This window comes from Hesperophylax consimilis, chromosome 12, assembly GCF_061612785.1.
Source record: "Hesperophylax consimilis isolate HC1 chromosome 12, BYU_Hcon_1.0, whole genome shotgun sequence".
NCBI classification, from domain to species: Eukaryota; Metazoa; Arthropoda; class Insecta; order Trichoptera; family Limnephilidae; genus Hesperophylax; species Hesperophylax consimilis.
In genome coordinates, this window is record NC_142847.1 from 36,360,563 (window position 1) to 36,385,538 (window position 24,976).

At 32.9% G+C, this 24,976-nt stretch overlaps 1 protein-coding gene across 2 annotated transcripts; it reads right to left on the minus strand.

Moving 5' to 3' along the window:
* Window positions 1-40: 40 nt before the first annotated feature.
* LOC149419569 (thymidylate kinase) lies at window positions 41-24,917 on the minus strand. 2 transcript variants are annotated; one of them, XM_089637892.1, is made up of 7 exons: window positions 24,769-24,917; window positions 21,522-21,627; window positions 21,337-21,437; window positions 19,482-19,629; window positions 4,149-4,266; window positions 3,244-3,330; window positions 41-1,503 (listed from the first exon to the last, which is right to left on the minus strand). In XM_089637892.1, the coding sequence occupies exons 2-7, from the start codon at window positions 21,610-21,612 to the stop codon at window positions 1,410-1,412; spliced, it is 639 nt and encodes a 212-aa protein (XP_089494018.1). In that variant the 5' UTR covers window positions 21,613-21,627; window positions 24,769-24,917; the 3' UTR covers window positions 41-1,409. The 2 variants fall into 2 exon arrangements, with proteins under 2 accessions (XP_089494018.1, XP_089494017.1); XM_089637891.1 differs by having other exon boundaries at window positions 21,522-21,634.
* Window positions 24,918-24,976: the final 59 nt, after the last annotated feature.

The window sequence follows — 24,976 nt, forward strand, 5'->3', positions numbered from 1 at the left end:
TATTTAATAATAAATTTATTCTTTTATTTCATCTTAGGTAAATTTATCAGTTTGGCTGGAAATAGTGCCACGCGTATATCGGTCGATGCAGTAATAAGCAAGAGAATTAATGAAGAGCTGTAGTGCCACGCAATTTGTTACGCACTGCATACGAGGACCATCGGTCCAGCTCGTCAGTGCTACGTCGACCGACAGACTGACGGGTCGACCTAAAGTGTGTGGCACTTAATCATTTTTATGTCTTATCTATTATGTAGTATTATTTAAATTCAACTAATCTCATCATATTATGCATTAATATAAAAATAAAGTGTATTCGAGAAACGAGCTCAGAAATACTACATTTCTACAAACATTAAAAGTAAACGTGAATAATAAAATAAAAATAGGTAAATATTCTCTAACCCCAAATATTGCATCAGATCCATGTATATTCATTACTTCCTTCCACCTTGGCCCCTTTCTATACTAACACTTTAAATAATAAAACTAAAAACCCAGTTAATAATCACTACAATAAAACCTCGTTAATTCAAAATCCACGGGACGATTAATTAAATCGAAATTTTAAGAAGAAGAAAAAAGTTGCCAAAATCGAGTTCACAGCCGAGGAACTCGATTTTTCAACCCTTCAAATTTGGGGTAAATTCCTAAAAATTAAATCGAATTTTCAGACGATTACGCTTAGGCCGGCCCTTCAAAGTCGGATATGTATTTAAATAAATTCTAAAAAATACAACATTCCAGTGTAAATTGATTCAGATTTACAAAATAATATGAATTATAATGGCGCAACCATGTAACAAAACATTTTATGAAGTTTTACTGCCACGGCTGTCTGTCATATTCAATTTTACAAACTTATATGATCTATTTTCGCAAAATTCGAATTACACAAACAAATATTGATGTGCGGAGAAAAATAAATTATGAATTTCGATTAATTTTTTTTTTTTTTTCTTTGGCATTCACTATGTAACAATTTCTAGACATTTTTGTTTTTAATAAGTTTTATTATTCCCAATGTACATTTGTTACGTATAAATTTTAAAACTAAACTAGCTGTTTAGCTAACTAGCTGTTTTAAAATAGCTAGTTAATGACACGGACGTGTCGAAACCGGTCGCTAATTAATAAAATTTATACGTAACAAATGTACATTGGAATAATAAAACTCATTAAAAACAAAAATGTCGAATTAAAAAACCTATTTGTTTGAAAAAAAAATTTCTGGGGATTTTTATGGCAAAAATTAGCAAAAGCACTATTATGAAGGACATACATACGTATATCAAATTATTTTGAATTTTTGTTTTCAATACATACATAAAAATAATGGTGTTTAATTTTTCTAATACATAATTATTTAAGGCAGGCATTGTCCGTTGATGTGGAATTTTCCAGACAGCTCACTTCCAGAGGGGCAGGATGTCTGCAGATCTTTCTTTGTCGTGAATAAAAAGAGTTTTCTTCAATAGATGCAGGTGAAGATCTTCAATAGATCTGCAAAATTACAATATCCATTTACCGCGTTCATATTGCAGACATTATTTTGTTGACAACTGAAATCCAACCTAGTTCAAAAATTCCACCTAGTGCAATAATTCCTAATTTTATCAGAAACATATCTACAATGAAATCCCATCTAGTGCAATGATTAAAACAAATCTTTTCAAATTTGACAATTGGACGCTACCGGATCAAAAATTAGTTTCAATAGAATCTTAACCCTTTGGCCTCGCTGAGTGCCAATTTATCAGCACAATTACAGGCTTTCAAAATGTGTTAAAAAAATATAATATTGTAGCGGTAGGAACTGTCCGCTTACATAGCAAAACTTCTAGACACGCGTTGGCATCAAATTTCAGCCGCCACTCGTTGATTTCAAGTAGCCGAGCGTGGAATTCCAGAGAAGCCGGCAGTTGGTTTTCATGGCAGGTGGCGGAAGGACATCGGAGAGACGGGCTGTTTGAATGTCGGAGATTTAATATGCGCACGTGAGACAATTTTATTAATCCACATGAATTAGACACATAATCTTTTAGATATCACCATGATTATAAATTCGTTTAGATGAGTTCTCTAGACTGGCGCTCAGTGGTGATGTCTTATTTTAGCTTTATAGTTAATATAATCATACAAGTAAATGTCGTGGCCGAATTCAAATTACGTTGTGCTATCAAATAGCCAACCACCCCTGATAATTTAAATATAAGTATTGCTCTTGTATTCAAGTTTAATCTCAAATATACTCCATGTTGTTTTATCACAATTAATATTGCTGTATTCATTTCATTCCCTTTATTGCTGCAAGCTACGGTGGAGCAAATAACCGGTATACTGTAAGTTTTATTAATAGGTGGTAACCCACGTTACAATATAATTCAATTGGTAAACGAATGTGTATTTGAAAACCTTACTAATCTAGAAACCGACAAAGTAGTTCATGGAAAGATAATATATATGTATTGCTTATCCAGACAAAGAGGGTTGTTTATCTGTTGTATAAACCCGAAGCAATAATAATTTCTCGTCTAATATTTCCAAGGTATTTTAAGTGTTCTATATATTTCTTAATTTTTAAGACCTCATAAAAACAAATACCATTTTAGAAACTAGATAAAATTTTACATTTACATTATATTCATAATAGTAAATTGACCATTTTATGGACAAAAAGACGATTTATGACGACAAATAAATAGCGGTCACCATTGATATTGGCAGTAAAATAATCACAAATGCGCATACGCGGTATGATTGCTAGATGGCAAATGCAATGTTGCCGGATTTAAAAGAGTAAAGATTTTTTGTTATTAGTACTAACTCCAATCTAAGCTTTTACAGTCTTTATACACAATGTGTTCAACACAAAAACACCATTTAACAGTTGTGAAGTGATTTTTTATTAGTAAGGTTGTTAGACTGTTAAAAGCCTCACATCTGTTGGCATAAAGTTTTATCATGATCTAATTTTAATTCCCAACTATAAAAAAAATAAATGAATCCTCAAAAAGGGCAAAATAAAGTGGATGAAATGATTCTTGACTAATAATATTCGGATATTTCAAAAAATTAATGTTCAACTACTTATGTGTCGCACGTCTCGGGGAGTCGGGACAAAGCAAAATTGTGAAACAAAGAAAGTTAACCCTTTGTCATCGATTGTGTAAAATTAGTACCATTGTGTGGTGTTGGATATTAGTTCCTGGCCAAGTTGAAGAATTAAATAATTTAACCCACCTGTCTGCGTCAACTGTCTCCCATGTGCAATCTTGAAATTTTAGGAAACTAGACATCACCTTCTGTTGGAACTCCGAGACCTCGTATCTGAAAATTGACAACAATTCTTTTATCAGATGTCACAAAATAAACAGAATTTGGAAGTAATTTCTAAAGATGCCAGTTCACGTTGGATCAACGTATGAACGCTGTTGGCTGGTTGGCGCCAAGATCCTTTGATTAAACAACACATTGCCAATACGTTAGCCCAATGTGTACCGACAGCTTTACATTTAAGTTTCTTTATGTCATTTGATTATTTTTAAGCACCCTCGAGGTGTTTTAATAAAATATTGGCGCTATTAAAAAAGTAATAATAATAATAATAAATATTATTAAAAATAACAGTAAAATACATTATTTTTAATTATTGAAGACAATATTAGTGGTTTTTAAACGAAAATCTGAAACAGAAAAATCAGAAAAGGATACGGTCACATCTAGGACTCGAACCCAGGACCCTTGTCTTTCCGAAGGGTCCTGGGTTCGAGTCCTAGATGTGACCGTATCCTTTTCTGATTTTTCTGTTTCAGATTTTCGTTTAAAAACCACTAATATTGTCTTCAATAATTAAATATTACAATTTGAGGTTTTACTCAATAAAATTATTCCGAAAAATAAACATTATTTTTAATTGCAAAATATTAGTTCAGTAACTAAGTTGACGGGTTCCCATCCGGACGTCGTGGGATGAATTCATCCATCATTGCACAAGCAACATTTTCCGCTTAAAATGATGGTAGAAGGAGTTTTTCAAATACATATTGTCAGGTTATTCATAATCCAGGAATGTATACATAAATTTGTTAATAAGGGAGGTGGGTAGGATAGGAAAGAAGGGTTTAAGTGTTTTAGCAAATTCACACCTTTCTTCACCAAAACCCTTCCTTTTGGCTTGGGCCTCAGGGCTCAGGGTTAGCAGGAACACCTTGTCTGGCCTGGGGAGCCCCACATCGGGGGACTTGCACCACTCCACATCTAGACCTGGAATTAAACACAAATAATTTGATAACATTCACTAATCAATTACCAGATTGACATTGGGGGTTGAAAATTTCCGCTGTCTCTGAAAGTCATCAGGAACACAGAGATTTCTCAAAACCGCCGATGAATTATATATGCAACTGCCACATCACGTTAATCTCCACGAGACAGGTTCAATTTTGTAAATATCCCAAAGCTAAATTTAATATTAAAAATTAGATCAGAAATAATAGACACGATTCTACAAAATCAATCTATTGACAGTAATAAAATGCGATCAAAACTTCTAAAACCTAGCATAACACACTGCATAATTAGTCGCAAGGTAGTAATAATTTCACTGGACTACAGATGTAGCCAGCCGCATAATTAATGGATAACTCGTCAAAATGACAATTCAACACACCTTTAAAAAGTGATATAAAGTCATGAAAAGTGATGAAACAAAACATAGGTTTATAGGTTAGTTTTTTTAATCGCTTTTAATGACTTTATATCAATTTTTAAAGATGTGTTGACTTGCCACTGTGTTGAGTTATCATGGAACTGGTCCGATATGTTGCACTACGTATACTGATGAAGTGTTACGTTTAAAGAATATCTCTTTTTTAAAACTTAAAAAAAAGGAAAATTTAACAAAATACCTGTTTTAATTTTAGCATATTTTGTACGCATGCAATATAATCCGCCGCTTTCACTAATTGCACATTCACTAATTGAATTCAGAGGTGTGGAATCCATATAGGCACGCAGGTACTGTTCCGTTTTCACATGAAATAAAAATAATTTTTATTTCAGGATGTGGGGAGGTTAGTGCAATCCCACACGTCCCATATAAAAATATAAATAATATTAAAATTTACAAAATTATTGAAAGAAATTCTAATCTACAAAATATGCACAAAGTCGAATCGCAGCACCTCTACCGACCGCCCTACTTTAACGTGTCAAAAGCAGGAACTAAGTATGCAAAATGACGCACATGTCATATTCAAATTACATAATAAGTACATGTGTGCGTAATGCGCATTCAAAGGTACACTCATTTGCGTTAGTGTCGAAAAAGGTTGTGTCTTTCAGTACAAATCACAAATTTATCAATCAGTACCATCTGTTGATACCTCCATAAATTAGTGCAACTTAACGAAATAAAAATCGTATTATGTTGGTTTTCTTACGTGTAACTGGGCGGTTGAATAATATTAAAAAATATTTTTTTTTATAATAAGGAGAACAAATATATTTTTTAATTTTATTAAGTAGATTATATTTTTACCCTTGTAGTTTTGAACAAAGGTGTTTTAATGAAGAAATTAAAACATTAATTCAAAACTATGTCTATTCATAAAGTTTATATTTTTAGCCCTTACTAATGGGCTTGTTACAGATCTGTGCAGCTGAGAAACAAACATTAACATTTACTCATATTAATGGTTGTTTATCAGTTGGGTTTAAAAATCTTACATTATTCTGTTTACACTTTAAACAAAAGGCAGTTGCCTAGTATGATGAATCAATATATCATAACAATTTAGGAGCCACCTCTGGGCTGGAGCCCCATAATACTTGATAAACCTACATGATGGCGGTCCATCTGATTGACAATCTATTGTTAAGGGTTAAGGTGAAACGGAAGTGACAATTCTCATACAATCTGTTTGCATTCCCCTCTCCAAAACTACCCATATTATTTTATTTATTTTAGTACTAGAAAATAATACTAATACCTAATTCATTTTTATATCACTTATAATAATTAAGTAATTACATTAAGGGTAATCATAAATAGCGCTAAACATCACTTTGTATTTACCTAGTAAAAGGAATACCACAAATAATTTATCTAAAAATTCTATAGGGGTAGTTAGAAAAATGTCTTATGTTACCAGTGAATTAAATTTTTTTATCGTAAATTTTTTTATTCTATATGAAATACACATTGCAACTTTACGTAAAACTTCAAAAATGCCTTCGTTGGAAGGAAAATAGCTCCTATCAGAGAGATTTTTTTTTTTATCCATCGGTAATCTCAAAGTAAATATGATACAGGTCATTTTAAATAAATAAAAAATACTTTAACATATATGGATTTTTGTTGTGATTCAATTAAACTTCCCGAATATTTCAATTATTTTCCGTCATACAAAATCCTTTGGATGAAATCATTGTCCATGGCTTGAACGAACCCTGCCAATCTCGAGGTGAATTCGGAAGTGAGAGCACGTTTGTTTTGTTTATTCTCCAGTCCTCGGCCAACTTTCGAATTTCTAATAGGAATCCAGAGGAGATTGGTGCTATAGCCAAGGGGTAAGTGGAAATTAAATATTATTTATTATCTAATATATAATTTGAAACTTGTTTTACGGTCTCAATTTTTTTTTACCTTTTTCAGGTACCAATACGAAATGGGAAATAATAAAGGGGCTCGCGCATACAGCGCCTTAAGAAAGAGACCGCTCCACTGGAGGAAAAGAAGAATAAGGTTTGTCAAAATACATCATTCCGATGGACACGTTTTCTACAATTTTTTACCGATTTCCATCGAAGTCGGTACAACGGAGTCGGGTGGTGGCTTGAACTCGGATCTAATTTCAAAATGCATTATTTCGGCATCAATCATGAATTTCTCCAGTTCTCTACCGATTTAGTTCAAAATCGGGATTAGGGAGTTTGGATGTGCACTGAACTCGGATCTAATGTAAAAATGCATAATTTCAACATCCATCTTGGATTTCTTCAGTTCTCTACCGATTTAGTTCAAAATCGGGATTAGGGAGTTTGGATGTGCACTGAATTCGGATCTTATGTCATAACTTGAGCATTCAGCTTGAATTTCTTGAGTTTTCTGCCCATTTGGTGCAAAATCTGGATTACGGAGTTTGGAGATGGACTTATGCGAGACTAGTGTGAAGGTGCTTTCAACGATTCTAGCGATTCCTTTCAAACTGTCGCTAAGATTGAGAACAATGTCTATCACCATTGATAAATGCACTGAATTTCGTTGATGGCTAATTCCGGGTAGTGGTATTATAAATAAATTATTAAAAAAACAATAATTACCATTATACAAACGATACAATCAAATACATGAACCAGAAATCTTTTCAAGTCAAAACACCATTAGATAAACCAGTAAAAAACTGAGACGTCAAAAAACGTCCAGGGCGTAAAAGATGTGTCTGTATATCCATTATTTTGCTAATATGATTTTTATTCTGTCAAGTTGTATCCATTATTTAGTAAATAAATATAAATTTTATAAAGCACGTGTATTTTTAGTTTGTATTTTATCAAAATGCTGACTGATTTATCAAAACTGTGTCAATCATTCCCCTATCTACTCAAAAACGCAGGTGTTGGTCTTGAAAGCGCAGCTGTTCTGGCGGCCGACAAATTCGTTTACAAGTAGCAATAATACCTAACTGTACTGAAGTCGAGATTTGATACCGTCCCCTTAACAAAAGTGTTTTTTTCTCATCCCATTTATATAGGTGTTAGTGCAACTGCTAGCTGAAATACGCACCCTGCAATATGGGTAGGTACTGCTGGCTTATTGGAAGATTAGAATGAGACCTACTCGTCTGTGGGTGTGTGTGAGCGGTCCCGATATATTTTCGCACGCTTTCAGCACATTCATAAAGTATGTTAAAGTAGTGTATATGTTTGTAGTAAAAAGGTGAAAAGATTGGATGAAATGATTTGTGATTCTGATAAAATATTCATTTTGTTTTTTTATAAATGTTCAAATATTGTTTGGTGCAAGAAATATTATGTTATGTAAATGATTAATTATTATGAATACAATTCATAGATCGAGCTAGGTACCTACTCAGATCTGTTGCTTTGCATGTGCAGCCAGCGGTTCGAAGTGATTACAAGAAATGTATAATAATAATAATTTAGTACAGCCAGCAGCAGTAATATTTGCTAGGTAATATGACGGCCTCCATGGTCGAGGGGTAAGGCTCTCGACTAGCAAGCTGGAGGCCGCGGGTTCAAATCCTGGCGTGCGAAGGTAATTTTTATTTGATCAATTTGTGTTATTTAACAAATTACTCATTTAAAATAATATATAGTATATTTGTGGCACGTTCCAGAGTGGAAGATACTCTCAGTATCGCCCTGGTGTAAGGCCACCATTCAGAATTGAAACGTTGCTTGAAATGACTTTAGCCGCGTTTGGTGACCAGATCTGAACAGCCAGGAACTTCCTCTCCCCCATCTCCTCCCCCTCCCCACTACCTTCAGCCTCACTGGCATAGTCTCACGGGCTCCAGATGATTGGGAGCAGTTGGGACTCTTGTGCGGTATTCATTGGTAACTAACCGTCACCCAGTTTCCCGCAGGGGCAGGCAGAGAAGACAGATCACCACTTGACTCTGTTGTGGCTCATACATCTTGCTTTATTTGCATTCATACATTGTCTCAAGATAATATTATTAATTATTATTAGCAAACTCATGATAGGTACCTACAATATTTGTACTGGACGGGAGTCCGCACAAGACTATAGATTTGGGCGCCGGTTTTAAACCGTGCCTTCAACCGATGGGAATGCTCCTTTACGGCCAATGATGATGATAGTGGTACGAAATTATGTCAATTTGCCTCCCGCACCCGGTGCTTGGTGAATGTTGGGCACTGGGTGTGCTGTCGTCTCTGCTCGCTTCTGGCGTTGGCGGTTTTCCTAAGCAGGGCTGGTCGTGATGAGGTAACACCAGAAGGTTTGGAGCAGAAGAATAGGCGAGATGAGGCAGTTGGTGGGCAGGAGTCACTTGTTGATAATAAAACGCTTGTTTTGGTGGTAAAGTTGAACTGATCTAATATTTTTAAGTGTGCTGCTTATATTCTATAAGACTGACTCGCAGCCGACATTTGGCTGTCGACCGAAAAAGGGTGGGGATTCTATCCGCGCCACAAACGTGTACATAGGCCACCGTAAAATGTTGCATATTCATTTTGCCAGTGGTATAGCCGAAGGTAGACGCTTGAATTTGGGAGTTTGCAAAGATCAAGCTCGCCTGAATTACAATTACATAGTTTTATTACATAGCAGTTATAAAAATGTGTATCTTGACAACTAGATTTTTAGTTTGTCAAGATATGACAAAAAATAAGAAATGTTTGTAAAATAAAAGTGTAAAAATGATCATGAAGCGATCAAATTTGTAAAATGGTTAAGTTAGTATTTTTCGCAGGTCCCCCGTGACATAGCGCTCAGAAAGAGAAAAGATTCACTATGCTACGAGGTTCCTGGATTTTTGTAGAGGCAAAATAAGTAAAAATAATTGTACAAAAATGGTTACACAAATTCGTTAAAAAACGGCATTTTAAATATCTCCTCAGTGGTAGCACATCGCAAATAGTGTTTATTTAACTACCGCCGAGGAGATGTACAAGTAAAAAATAGGTATTTGTAACATTTAATAAATTGTTATTTGTTAGTAAATGTGTATATAGAAAAATCTGAACATCGTACCGCTCGGCCGGGGTACGTGCGCGATACGGTACCGATGCTTTTCGGAGTCAGAATTTTCAGGCCATTTCTGCCGAAACGGGATACAAAATGAGCAGTAGCGGGGAGTGAGGATTTTGCCAGTGGCGTGGAGTTGGCACATTTTATAAATGTAAACATATTTTGACAAAATGAAATAATGTGGCCAACAACGTCGGTTACAATATTATTTACTACGTATTGTGAGATGAGTAAACTGGATTGAGATATCATTTTTAGATCTAGCAATTATCACCGCTTCGTTGGTTTTATAAATGCACCAACTAGAAATAAACAAATAGATTTTAAATTTTGACTTACAAGCAAAAAACTGAGAAAGGGCATAGATTTTCATTTCATAAATAACGTTTCATAGATTCAATGTTTTTGTGTTTAATTCGTAGAATTCCATTTAATTTAATTAAAATCAAATTTAATGATGTTATAATTAAGTTCTGCAAGTATTTTTTGGTTTTTATTATTGTTACAGCTGTTTCGGCTTTCAAGGCCATTTTCAAACTGTGGTTATAACCACGTTTAGACGACTTATTTATATGATTCTATCTTACGACCTCCCAATTTAAAATGATTTATTACCGGTTAAACCGATTTACTGATAAAATAATTGCGACAATAGAGCATAATATTTTGAAGTCTGTTTTCCCCACATTAATGTTATCTTAATTGTTTAACAATGAAGTGGCTGATGTTAATTTATTTAAATGTGTTATATTGTTTAGGTTTTGTGAACATACTTAGAAGCAGGGAATAAATAATTTTCCTTACTTTATTAATTAATATAATATTATATATAAAAAAATTATATATAAAGATGCAAAAGTCGGTCATTTTGAATACATGTATGATAACAAAAGATTTTTTAAATATCTATGTTGAGGGATCAGTAGGATTTATAGGCCCTGTTAGAAGTTCTACCAAGCCGAACCCTCTGATATGAAAATATCTGGAGTCGGTGAATTATTTTCCCATTTGATCTCTGGTGAGTTGACGTGTTGTTCTTGTATTGTTTTGTATTTATTTTGCTTATATAATGCACTTACATAATGTTGATTGACTAGATAATCATTTGTGGAAAAGTGTGTGGAAGGGTTTAGTTTTTCCTATGGGGAAAATTTAACCCGGACAACAAAATCGGAAGCATAAAAAATTGTTATTGGTTCTTTTCTTGATTTATAATTGTTCAAGTAAATTTAATTTAATCATTTAATGTAAGGGTTTATGTTCTTTGTTGTCAAGCGGGACGTGATTTCTGTGAATTTTGAAAGAGTGCTTTTATTATTATAACATCTTATATGTTTTTGAATCTAGTTGATTTAGCCCTTCCCGTCTGTCCGATATAAGTAGAGTTGCAGTCGGTGTGGTCACATTTTAATTCATTTGCCATTATTATTAAGTTTAGGATTTCTACTTTTAGAGTTTTTAAGGTTTGTTCCTATGTTATTATTGGTTTTGAAAGCTATATTTACCGCATTTTTTAATTTCTTTTGCTATTTTTATGGATATTCGACCGATGAATTTGAGACATGCAAATTTTTCTAATTTTTTATTATTTACCGGATATATTAAATTATTTTTTTTTTTATATTTCTTGTTTTTTATAATTTTTTCAATGTTATTTATGTCATGGCCATTATTAACCGCGATGGTTTGTATCGTTGCCTTTCCTTTCTCATATGCTTTATTGTCCAAGGGAATGTTAATCAGTCTATGTACCATTGAATGGTAAGCTGATAATTAATGAGACCAAGGAAGGATGAGTTGAATTTGCATTTATTGTAGTGTCTGTAAAAGTTGGCTTTCTAAATATTTCAAAGGTATCTGATAATATTATTACTCCAGCGTCTGGACGGTGTAGGCCCTGTGATTGGTCAAATTCAAATTGTGTTTAAATAAGACTTTAAAGATTAAGACACCATTTCATACTGAAATAGAATCGCCACATGTAATACGATATTTCTTAAAAAATATCGTTTCTGCTTATACAATTTTTGGATAATATCGAAGAAAATATGTCTTAGAAAGTTCATAATCCATTGGATTAATTACATTACAGTGAAAATTATCCACAATTACGTGATTACGTTTGACGTTTGACGAAAAAAGCAAGCGTTAATTCAATATGGCCGATACCCGAATACGCATCGCGGCTAGGTGGCCGACAGAGCGCCCCTCTGGCGGTGAAGAAACGAATCAAATGACTGGCGCGTATATTTAAATATGCAAAATTACTTGAACATCAAGTGTTTAATAATAAGATTTCTTCTGGAAGTTTAGTTCTACTTTGCAATGGCATTTTTCATTATTATTTATAATTTTTTTTTGCTTATTAATTACATCTGATTTTATATTGACATGTTTTCTAATTTCTAAAATTTCTAAATTATTTATTTGCGATGCTTTAATCCTGAGTGAAGTATTTTAAGACCTGAATTTTTATCGAAAGTGTGATTCAAAAGATGATTTGCAAACTCATATTCACTATTTCCATTTAGAACCCTGAGATGTTTTTTAGTTCTGACTTCAAAGTTTCTATTGGTTCTACCTTTGTAAAATAAATTACAATCCAGCCCAATTGAGTTTATAAACTCCTGATTTTTTTGTTTGATTTTCGCAATCTATATTATTAAGAATATATTTATTCATTCTGTTATTAGTGTAAAACGCCGGTTGAATAGTACCAGGAATGTTTATATACATATATAATTTTAGAAGTGTCGTTATCCACAAACAGAATTCTACGCCATTGTTTATTTATATCTTAAGAACTAGGGTAAAAATACCGTTTGAAGATAATATGTTTAATTATTTTATTTAGTATTTCAACTATAAATTTATTAGAATAACCGTTATTAAATGTTATTTGTCTTATGAATATATTGTTTTATGGTTATATGCAAAAAAAAATTTCAGATCTTAAAATACTTCACACAGGATATAAAGCATCACAAATAAATAATTTCGAAATTTTAGAAATAAGAGAACATGTTTATAAAAGTAGATGTAATTAACAAGAATTTTTTTTTATAAACTCTCTTTTAAATATTTTCCCACTTAACTGGTCTTTCATATTGTAATTCCTAATTCTTATAAACCCAGCCTACTCTTACCCCTCCCCCCTCCTTCCACTTCTTTTTTCCAATTGTAATCTATATTTAATTTTTGACTTCGGTGTATACTTCGTTCATGAAACATGTATTGGTTGTATATAATAAAGTGAAGTTAAAAAAGTTATTTGTTTTTTAATAAAATAAAGTTTAATCGGATAACATTATTTTATCTATTTCCATTGTATATCAATGCATACGTACATAATAAAATGTAAACATTATATTTATTTATTAATTGGACAATTTGCATGGCGCCGCTTTTGTGAGATATCACCTCAGGGGCGCTATATTGTAATAATCTACCTTTATATATAGATTTTTACTCTCCTGATGAAGGTGTATATATAATCTAACTTTAAACTTTATTAGATACAGTAACAGTTTTAGGAAAAGAATTACCACCAGTTGGAGTAAAATTCACACCTTTTAATTAAACCGACTGCCAATCACATTGCACAATTACCCTCCTTTTATCCATAAACACGGGTACAATTAATCAATATGTAATAATGTATTATTTCAGTCAACTTTGTTGTAACTATCTTTAATTGTTGTGACAAACTATACGATATTGATTCAACTTATAGACATTGACGGTTGTAACACATATTTAAGCACTGCAAGTCTCCTATGAGCAAATTATATTAGGTACCATAACAGTTAATATCAGTTGTAGACATGTAGTCAATAATAGTGTTTCATTTGAAATAATCCATCACAAATACGTAAAATTTCATTTATTCAAACAACTGTCATTCTTATTATGCCTAAATTGAGCATGTAATTATTCATTAACTCCTTCCTGTTCCGTGTTTTAACAATATATACTCACCCTCTCTCTGTGAATGACCTAATATCTATCTATTAAATGTAACTGTTGTTAATATCACTTAAACTGGGCGCAGCCCAAGCAAGTGCCGCCCGCAGGGCCTAGCAGCAAAAACCCGCGGAGCGGGTTTTTAACTGCTAGTGTCTATTATTACTCTTTCCAATTGTCAGATCTAAAAAAATTATTTTACCTTTGATCTCATGTTCGACTGTGAAGCAGATTTTATTATTAACAGTGTTGGCCCAATTAATGCAGATACCTAACTGACAGTTGGTGCCTTTCCAACATATTAGGATATCATCTACATATCTGACATAGTATATGACGTATTTAGCTAAGGGAGACTTAAGAATTATATGATCCATAAATATCTCCGCTAGAAGCGGGCTTAAAGGTGATCCCACGGGAATGGTATTTTCTCATTAATGATACCTATTTTGAGCATCTTTACTGACTTCCCATGGGATCACCTTGACTATGGAAGGATGAGTTGAATTTGCATTTATTGTAGTGTCTGTAAAAGTTGGCTTTCTAAATATTTCAAAGGTATCTGATAATATTATTACTCCAGCGTCTGGACGGTGTAGGCCCTGTGATTGGTCAAATTCAAATTGTGTTTAAATAAGACTTTAAAGATTAAGACACCATTTCATACTGAAATAGAATCGCCACATGTAATACGATATTTCTTAAAAAATATCGTTTCTGCTTATACAATTTTTGGATAATATCGAAGAAAATATGTCTTAGAAAGTTCATAATCCATTGGATTAATTACATTACAGTGAAAATTATCCACAATTACGTGATTACGTTTGACGTTTGACGAAAAAAGCAAGCGTTAATTCAATATGGCCGATACCCGAATACGCATCGCGGCTAGGTGGCCGACAGAGCGCCCCTCTGGCGGTGAAGAAACGAATCAAATGACTGGCGCGTATATTTAAATATGCAAAATTACTTGAACATCAAGTGTTTAATAATAAGATTTCTTCTGGAAGTTTAGTTCTACTTTGCAATGGCATTTTTCATTATTATTTATAATTTTTTTTTGCTTATTAATTACATCTGATTTTATATTGACATGTTTTCTAATTTCTAAAATTTCTAAATTATTTATTTGCGATGCTTTAATCCTGAGTGAAGTATTTTAAGACCTGAATTTTTATCGAAAGTGTGATTCAAAAGATGATTTGCAAACTCATATTCACTATTTCCATTTAGAACCCTGAGATGTTTTTTAGTTCTGACTTCAAAGTTTCTATTGGTTCTACCTTTGTAAAATAAATTACAATCCAGCCCAATTGAGTTTATAAACTCCTGATTTTTTTGTTTGATTTTCGCAATCTATATTATTAAGAATATATTTATTCATTCTGTTATTAGTGTAAAACGCCGGTTGAATAGTACCAGGAATGTTTATATACATATATAATTTTAGAAGTGTCGTTATCCACAAACAGAATTCTACGCCATTGTTTATTTATATCTTAAGAACTAGGGTAAAAATACCGTTTGAAGATAATATGTTTAATTATTTTATTTAGTATTTCAACTATAAATTTATTAGAATAACCGTTATTAAATGTTATTTGTCTTATGAATATATTGTTTTATGGTTATATGCAAAAAAAAATTTCAGATCTTAAAATACTTCACACAGGATATAAAGCATCACAAATAAATAATTTCGAAATTTTAGAAATAAGAGAACATGTTTATAAAAGTAGATGTAATTAACAAGAATTTTTTTTTATAAACTCTCTTTTAAATATTTTCCCACTTAACTGGTCTTTCATATTGTAATTCCTAATTCTTATAAACCCAGCCTACTCTTACCCCTCCCCCCTCCTTCCACTTCTTTTTTCCAATTGTAATCTATATTTAATTTTTGACTTCGGTGTATACTTCGTTCATGAAACATGTATTGGTTGTATATAATAAAGTGAAGTTAAAAAAGTTATTTGTTTTTTAATAAAATAAAGTTTAATCGGATAACATTATTTTATCTATTTCCATTGTATATCAATGCATACGTACATAATAAAATGTAAACATTATATTTATTTATTAATTGGACAATTTGCATGGCGCCGCTTTTGTGAGATATCACCTCAGGGGCGCTATATTGTAATAATCTACCTTTATATATAGATTTTTACTCTCCTGATGAAGGTGTATATATAATCTAACTTTAAACTTTATTAGATACAGTAACAGTTTTAGGAAAAGAATTACCACCAGTTGGAGTAAAATTCACACCTTTTAATTAAACCGACTGCCAATCACATTGCACAATTACCCTCCTTTTATCCATAAACACGGGTACAATTAATCAATATGTAATAATGTATTATTTCAGTCAACTTTGTTGTAACTATCTTTAATTGTTGTGACAAACTATACGATATTGATTCAACTTATAGACATTGACGGTTGTAACACATATTTAAGCACTGCAAGTCTCCTATGAGCAAATTATATTAGGTACCATAACAGTTAATATCAGTTGTAGACATGTAGTCAATAATAGTGTTTCATTTGAAATAATCCATCACAAATACGTAAAATTTCATTTATTCAAACAACTGTCATTCTTATTATGCCTAAATTGAGCATGTAATTATTCATTAACTCCTTCCTGTTCCGTGTTTTAACAATATATACTCACCCTCTCTCTGTGAATGACCTAATATCTATCTATTAAATGTAACTGTTGTTAATATCACTTAAACTGGGCGCAGCCCAAGCAAGTGCCGCCCGCAGGGCCTAGCAGCAAAAACCCGCGGAGCGGGTTTTTAACTGCTAGTGTCTATTATTACTCTTTCCAATTGTCAGATCTAAAAAAATTATTTTACCTTTGATCTCATGTTCGACTGTGAAGCAGATTTTATTATTAACAGTGTTGGCCCAATTAATGCAGATACCTAACTGACAGTTGGTGCCTTTCCAACATATTAGGATATCATCTACATATCTGACATAGTATATGACGTATTTAGCTAAGGGAGACTTAAGAATTATATGATCCATAAATATCTCCGCTAGAAGCGGGCTTAAAGGTGATCCCACGGGAATGGTATTTTCTCATTAATGATACCTATTTTGAGCATCTTTACTGACTTCCCATGGGATCACCTTGACTAGGTGAATTGCCATCTCTAATGCACAGACGTGATGTGGGCATGCTGAGTCTTTTCTACAGGTATTTTAATGGAGCCTGCTCTAAGGAGCTAGCAGTATTGATCCCCGGTGCACGTGTGCGAAACTCGACGTACACGAGTGGAACAACGGTTCACAGTTGACGTTGGCTTCATGTGAACGGGCCGCTTCTTCAACTCGTTGTGCAATCCTACTTCATATAATCCGAGCCTCTTCAAGACCCACATTAAAATTTTTTTTTCTACAGCCCCTAACTTAACCCGCCTTACAATGCTGCCCAACCAGGTAGCGACATCGCTCCCCTGCCTTTACAGACAGAGGCGCTCTTGTTAGATGTCACATTAAAAAAATATATTGATATGAAAATAACATAGGATTATTACAGTAAGTAAGAACCTGTCAAATCTGTGATTTATCTTGTCTATTGTTTATGCTCTGGCAATAACAGGAAGTGACTAAAATCAAAGATGGCGTCACTTCCCGGCCGGACAGAGAGGAGTGAGAGCGTCCGGTCGGGGGTCAATTATTATTTCTGGAGGTCTGAGGATCTGATCGAAAGATATTTCATGGATTTGTGATTAATACCGAAATGTTCAGTTTGTGCTTCAAGTTTAGAAGTCTAATAATATTTCCCGCGAGTGGAATTCGCCCCGGGTGGCGTGGATAATGAAAACGTATTTCGCCATGTGCGGCCGTGGAAGTAATCAGAGTTTATCCAAGTTATCGGTGGTTATTTCTGCCGATAGACTGTTTTCGCCGTGAGCATTTTGATTCGGAGCATTTTTAAGTCCCACCTTGCCTCATGGAAGGGCAACTTACGGGTTATCCGTGGAACCTGCACATGGCTGGACCTCACTGGGCCGTTGGCCAGCCACATCCTGAAGCTGTCGTCTACTCCTCATCCTGGCTGGTACTCACTGGGCCGATACCAGTCACATTCTGAAGCTGTCATCTACTCCTCATCCTGGCTGGTACTCACTGGGCCGATACCAGTCACATCTGAAGCCGTCGTCCTCTAGCTACTTGGCTGATTCATCTAGTCCGCCATTCGCGGCACTCAGTGTTCGTTCCTCATAACTATATACGTTCATATTATTTTAGACAGGGTAGATAGATTCTACGTTCTGGTCGATGGGGGTAAGTTTTCACATTTTTGAATATCTCTGTGAAATTTATCAAAATATAACTTGTTACGGCCAGTCCAAAGTTTAACCAGAATACTTTAATTTTATAACCTTGCAACTTCCTTTCAAACATCATGTAGATGGGATATATTTTTCCCGCCCTGAATGGAGAATTATGCTCTACCGTCGGTTGGTCGGTTTGGCGAGTTCTTTTCCAGTTCAACCACTGGAAGGGACCGTTTGGGCTTTCTAAGACCAACAAAGTCAAACTTGGCCACCCACTTTTCAATCATCATAACAGTCAATAATGTACTTAAAAACCTATATTAACCCAGCCTATTAACACAACATTGGGCTAAGTAAGTAACATAACATTGTGGTAAATAACATAATCATAACAATATGTTTTGTAAATATCAATTAAATTCCATTCATTTTATATATATAAATAAAAATTTAAATGTTTGTTTGTTTAAAATCTTATATCTCCGAAAGTTCTGCACCGATTGCTTTAAAATATTGACACAACATTGCGTTTGAATATGCGTGTGTTTTTAAATAATTATATAGATTTTACCTGTGATAAAAACAAGCTTTTTTGAAAAACAACACTATCTGTTGGACGTAAAAGCAACACGCGTTATTGTTTCTCTATCTGCACAGACAGACTGAGCCTCAGCAACGCGTGGCGGGGTACAGCTAGTAAATAAATAAAAATATACCTATCCAGTAATTGGCTTGTAATGTGCATAAATTATTTGGATAATCGACGTAACTGGTGGTAAGTTCTTTTATAATTCAGGATGTAGATTTGTAGATTTGTAGATCTCTCCTTCCATTTGTCATCATAACCACTGGGAAGGGAAAGTTAGTAGTGGGATGATCATATAAGGAAGGAATGTAATGAATTGACTGGTCGGTGGCTGAGTTGGCATTGCGTCTGGTTCCTACCCAGGCGTCGTGAGTTCAAATCCTGACACAAGCAACATTTTCTGCTTACTGTGATGGTAGTAGGAGATTTTCAAATATTGTCAGTTTACTCATAACCCTGAAATGTTTGTCATTCTTTTTAAGAAAAAAAAAGACATTTTGAAGTTTTTAAATCAGATATATTGAGATACTGCTGAAAACCAGCTGCGTTCCAGGTCCGATGTCCATACAATGGACAGCTGAGCAGTGAGCTTTTTGTCAATGGTGTAGATTGCGAGATCCAAGTAATAATGGAACTATAAGGTTAACGAAAAGAATGGTAGGCAGCGAGAGAAATGTTTGCATTCAGTGGGTTTTAAGGGAACTTTCATTCGTTGCAGTGGTTTCAAAGGAACTGAGTGTACTAAGTCAAAGAAAAAGGAACGGGGGCTGGGAAAATTCTTACTGACCTTACGTAATTGTTAAGAACTGGTGTGAACAGGGTTTTTCATGTTAAAAACGCAAATATATCACTAGTATTATGGCAAAGTTATAGATATTAAGTATACCCTTGGCTGCAGAGAAGGCCACTCCAGAGTAGGCGTATCGGTCCATGACCAGCGTGGTGCCACGCTGCAGCTCCTGGCGTACGGCAGCTGACAGCTCCCAGCGGTTGGCCGAGAACAGTAGGTGGATCACCTCATCGGGCAGGTTCACCTGAATCCACAAACAAATGTACAAAATTAAATGTACGTTGATGCTGTAGGTTGCGTCACCGTAATTGGGGCAGAGAAAGGCGTTCTATTCTAGGGAGACTTCTAACTCAGTAGGAATCGCGCTGCCCCAACCAACATACAAAGTAATCGCAAGATTTCGGCACTTACAGGTTTGATTCTCTCGTCCAATGGGGCCCGCATCGGTACTTTCCAATATGTCGTAGTAGAATGCGTTTCACGGCCGTATCTCGTGTAGAGATGACATAAGTTGATGGAAGACTCATTTAAAACACTGATTACTATTTCATCACCGCACAAACGGCGGACATCACTCGCGATGATTACTATGTTTTACAACGGTTTTAATTTTGGTAAATATCTCTCTGATGTTGAGCAGATGGAGGTTGATCGCTTACTTATCAACGCTAGCTGCGATTGGTTACACCGTGTTTTGTGCCAATCAAATGCGGACACAAATGGTGTGTCCTAGCTCTACGGTTGGTCGGGCCGAATCAAGCTAATAATGTGATGCAGCCACAAAAATGACAAACATCGTAACGGAACAGGGACTATGGCATCCATAATTGTGGTATGCTGTGAGGCTGAGGGAGTGAGAAGAAGGTGGAAGGAGGAAGGTTTGGAAGTACTTTCTGGTTAGCAAACAAAGCTAAAGCCATGTCAAGCAACAATTCAAGATAACTTAATTTTATTTCACGCTCATTCCGAGAAATTTTATGGGGTGATACTCCTAAGTTTAGAGGGCCAACAAAATGACTACCTGATCATTAAGGAATTTTAACAAAATGACTACCTGATCATTAAGGAATTCCAACAAAATGACTACCTGATCATTAAGGAATTTCAACAAAATGACTACCTGATCATTAAGGAATTTCAACAAAATGACTACCTGATCATTAAGGAATTTCAACAAAATGACTACCTGATCATTAAGGAATTTCAACAAAATGACTACCTGATCATTAAGGAATTTCAACAAAATGACTACCTGATCATTAAGGAATTTCAACAAAATGACTACCTGATCATTAAGGAATTTCAACAAAATGACTACCTGATCATTAAGGAATTTCATTATTAGGAAAATTTGAGCTTACTTCGAGCATACGGACAAGCTTCATCGGGGCTATTATATTAAGGACGGGTTGTTTCACAGAATTTGAACAATTCATCAAATTTCAAGATGATTTTCAAGATCTGTGAAGGTTCTATTCAAGTACTGTTATTATATCATTATTGGCCGGTTGTTTAACAAAACTGAAATTATAACAGTACTTGAATAAAACCTTCACAGAACTTGAAAATCAATTATGACACAACCCGTCCTAACTAATTATAATTACATACAGACACTTATTATATACACAAGAAAATACAATGAGAGAAAGAGGCAAATGGAGAAGATGACATCTTATTGGTTACAGAAAGAGATACAAATAGAAAAGAGAGAGACAATATATTATAGGAGTGTGTTTTTTAATTTAATATATAATGCCACACCCCAAAGTATTTGCTTCCCTAGAAAAAAAAACTTCTATCGGTTTATCTCTTCAGAATTGGAAACTAATAATAATAATAAAAATGTTTATTTGTTGAATATTCCAAGAAACTCAAGTTAACGCCCTTGAGGTGATTTTTAACAAAAACGGCGCTATACAAATCATCCAAATATTATTATTTAACTTACCTTGGAAACTAGATACTGATGTATAATTTGTCCAATAATTGTACTTCTATCAGGAAAGTTCATATATTTGGCATCAATATTTAGCTTCTGAAGTGCAGATACTGAAAGAAAGAAGAGTGAAAACGTTAAACATAAAAAGAAAACAGGAAATCTGATGAATGGATGCAAACATTTGTATACATTACCTAATTTATTGCACTGGCTAGTTTTACCGGAACGGTCACATCCTTCAATCACTATCAGTGCTCCGCGTGACATCTTATTGGATCCCTTCATTCTACTTACTGCAAACTGCAAACTGCAATGAATATTGTTATATTATTAAAAAATAATTGTAATATTTTTACAATAGTAAATTTAGAATCACAAAATAGTATAAAAAAAGTCAATATATTTTTATACTTTTCTTACAATGAGAAATAGAAGGCAAAGTTATATTCAGAAAGACAACTTTACTCATTCGAAAAAATGTAATTTTTACACATATTTTACCATCTCTCCCGATGTAAATAGTTTAATAAACTGCTATTATCTGTAGCGTCGATTTGTTCACTTTTCGGAATAGCCCTATGGTCTTATAGAAATCGTTGTATCTTCATAGTTAGAAATAAGAACTAAACAGTGTTAGAAAGAAAAAAATATCAAAGTTTACATTCAAATATAGAAATTAACCACAGAATAACTAAAATGTACACTTTATGAAACCAAAGGTTCCAACCGCAATTCGAGAAATTAATTAATGAATTAATTTTACCTGTCACTTAAAACATATTTATAATATAGGTATATAAAACATATATAATATAGGTATATAAAACATATATAATATAGGTATATAAAACATATATAATATAGGTATATAAAACATATATAATATAGATATATAAAACATATTTATAATTTAGGTGTATAAAACATAAATAATATAGGTATATAAAACATATATAATATAGGTACATATATAAAACATATATAATATAGATATATAAAACATATTTATAATTTAGGTGTATAAAACATAAATAATATAGGTATATAAAACATATATAATATAGGTATATAAAACATATATAATATAGGTATATAAAACATATATAATATAGGTATATAAAACATATTTATAATTTAGGTGTATAAAACATATATAATATAGGTATATAAAACATATATAATATAGGTATATAAAACATATATAATATAGGTATATAAAACATATTTATAATTTAGGTGTATAAAACATATTTATAATTTAGGTGTATAAAACATAAATAATATAGGTATATAAAACATATATAATATAGGTATATAAAACATATATAATATAGATATATAAAACATATTTATAATTTAGGTGTATAAAACATAAATAATATAGGTATATAAAACATATATAATATAGGTATATAAAACATATATAATATAGGTATATAAAACATATATAATATAGGTATATAAAACATATTTATAATTTAGGTGTATAAAACATATATTATATAATATAGGTATATAAAACATATTTATAATTTAGGTGTATAAAACATATATAATATAGGTATATAAAACATATATAATATAGGTATATAAAACATATTTATAATTTAGGTGTATAAAACATATATAATATAGGTATATAAAACATATTTATAATTTAGGTGTATAAAACATATATAATATAGGTATATAAAAACACACGTGTATTCGAATGCAAAATTTTGTGTCAAAATTTCAAAGTAATCGGTGAAGAACTTTTCGAGATTTAAGATTTTTAACAAATGAACATTTGCATTTTTATTTATATAGATTTTTATATGAAACAATAAAAAAGTGAGGTGAAAGTAAATGTTTGTAATACATTAATTTCATAAAATATGTGTTTCTTTTTTTTCATTATCAGTATTATTTATTATTTTAGTTCAGCGTTTAGACGAAAAAAGGTAAGTTAGACGTTAAAACGTAAGGGTGGCCATTTTTAAAACTTTTTGGTTGATATCAAAATTTTAACACACTTCGGATGGGAAAGGTATTTCTACCCATTCGGTCGATTCTTGCTCAAGGACGAGAAGGGTATTTTTACCCTTTGCGCCGGCCTCATTTCAATGGCAGAAAAGACGGAATTATTCAATTTTTTTACATGAATATTATATAGTCTTTGTGAAGGTCCCAACTTATGTACATAATTATCGAATCGTAATGCAAGTCTTTTTTAAAATTTATTATCAAGCCTTCCGTTTACATCAGAATTTCAACAAAAGAATAATGAAATAATTCAATTCCTGGAATGAGGGTTTTTATGAGTGTGAAACCCAATTCGAATCTCTTTCTCCGTTCTGCCCCACTCAACTCCTATGAGAAAGCAAGCGAGAGATGTCGGGCGTATTTAAAGAAAGCAAGCGAGAGATGTCGGGCGTATTTAAAGAAAGCAAGCGAGAGATGTCGGGCGTATTTAAAGAAAGCAGGTGTGAGCAAATCTCGATAGGTGGACCGTAGTAAACATATTACAAGGTTATTTGAATTGCATTTCAAATAATCTTCGATTTTCATTTAGTACTTTTATAGCTTGGGTATGCTGAGTTAGTATGTAGAAATTTTTATTAAAATATTTTAATTATTTTTGTAGATACAGCGATTTAAAACAAATTCGCACGGAACCTTTATTTTCGCCCGGACTCAGCATAGCGCCAGCGCAAAAAAAAATACCCGGCCGAAATGTGATAATATTTAAATAATTTTATGTTTGGTAATTATTCGGGTACTTATTCTAATACATTTTTTAAAAATAAAACCATTTGATTTACCTTAACTACAATTAAAAGTTTTAATTTAAACATTTTAATTTTTAAATAGGTAAAATAAAAATTCGCTTTCATTTTCGAAAAAAAAAACATTTTCTTATGTTGTTATTGCTGATACCATATGAGTTACTAGAATGTTTACAATTTACGCTTTGGAAATTAGGTAGGTACTATTTAAGGCGAACTCGAAAAATAAAGGTATTTAGGCATGTTTTATAAATAAAGAAATACTTAAAAGTAGGCAGCGATAATTACCAAAAATTGTATTAAGCGTGGCCAGCGATCCAGAATAATTACCGTATGTTTATTTCTAATAATACAATCTGAAAGACAATTCTAAAAATACAATTTGATCATTTCCCCGACTTTATGACAGCATCTTTAAGAATATAACAGTCAATATGCCAGAGGCCTGAAGAGGTAAACCTTGTGTAATTTAAATAATTAGTGCATATTACAGTGCGGCGGTTAGTTAATTACTTACCATGTTTAAAAAAAATATATTCATAAAAATGGTACATAAATATAATCCGCCATAAGTAGTTTCCCCAGAATAATAATTTTAAGACATGTTCTGAAACCGCTCCCTCTCGATGAATGTTTATAACAAAACGGTGCCTTGACGAGTACTTATTCTTACCTTATTATTATTACAAATAAGTCCTCTCTTTTATTAAACACAGAGTTGTTTTACAGATCTCTCAGTTTAGTTACGATTTGACCAAAAGATAGACATTATATAGACATCCTGGCAAAAATGTTGCTCTGAGACGTTATTTTCCTTTGACAGCTGACGTTTATCTGTGGTGCATCTGCCGCCATAAACATAACCAGAGAAACTTACCGAG

What these genes read in the sequence shown, in the direction of transcription:
- LOC149419569 (XM_089637892.1), bottom strand. Translation starts at nt 21,612, where the DNA reads ATGAAGGGATCCAATAAGATGTCACGCGGAGCACTGATAGTGATTGAA. An exon ending in AAGGGTTTTGGTGAAGAAAG is followed by an intron (nt 3,331 to 4,148) that starts GTGTGAATTTGC and finishes GTCAATTTTCAG; the next exon opens with ATACGAGGTCTCGGAGTTCC. An exon ending in GAGACAGTTGACGCAGACAG is followed by an intron (nt 1,504 to 3,243) that starts GTGGGTTAAATT and finishes GTAATTTTGCAG; the next exon opens with ATCTATTGAAGATCTTCACC.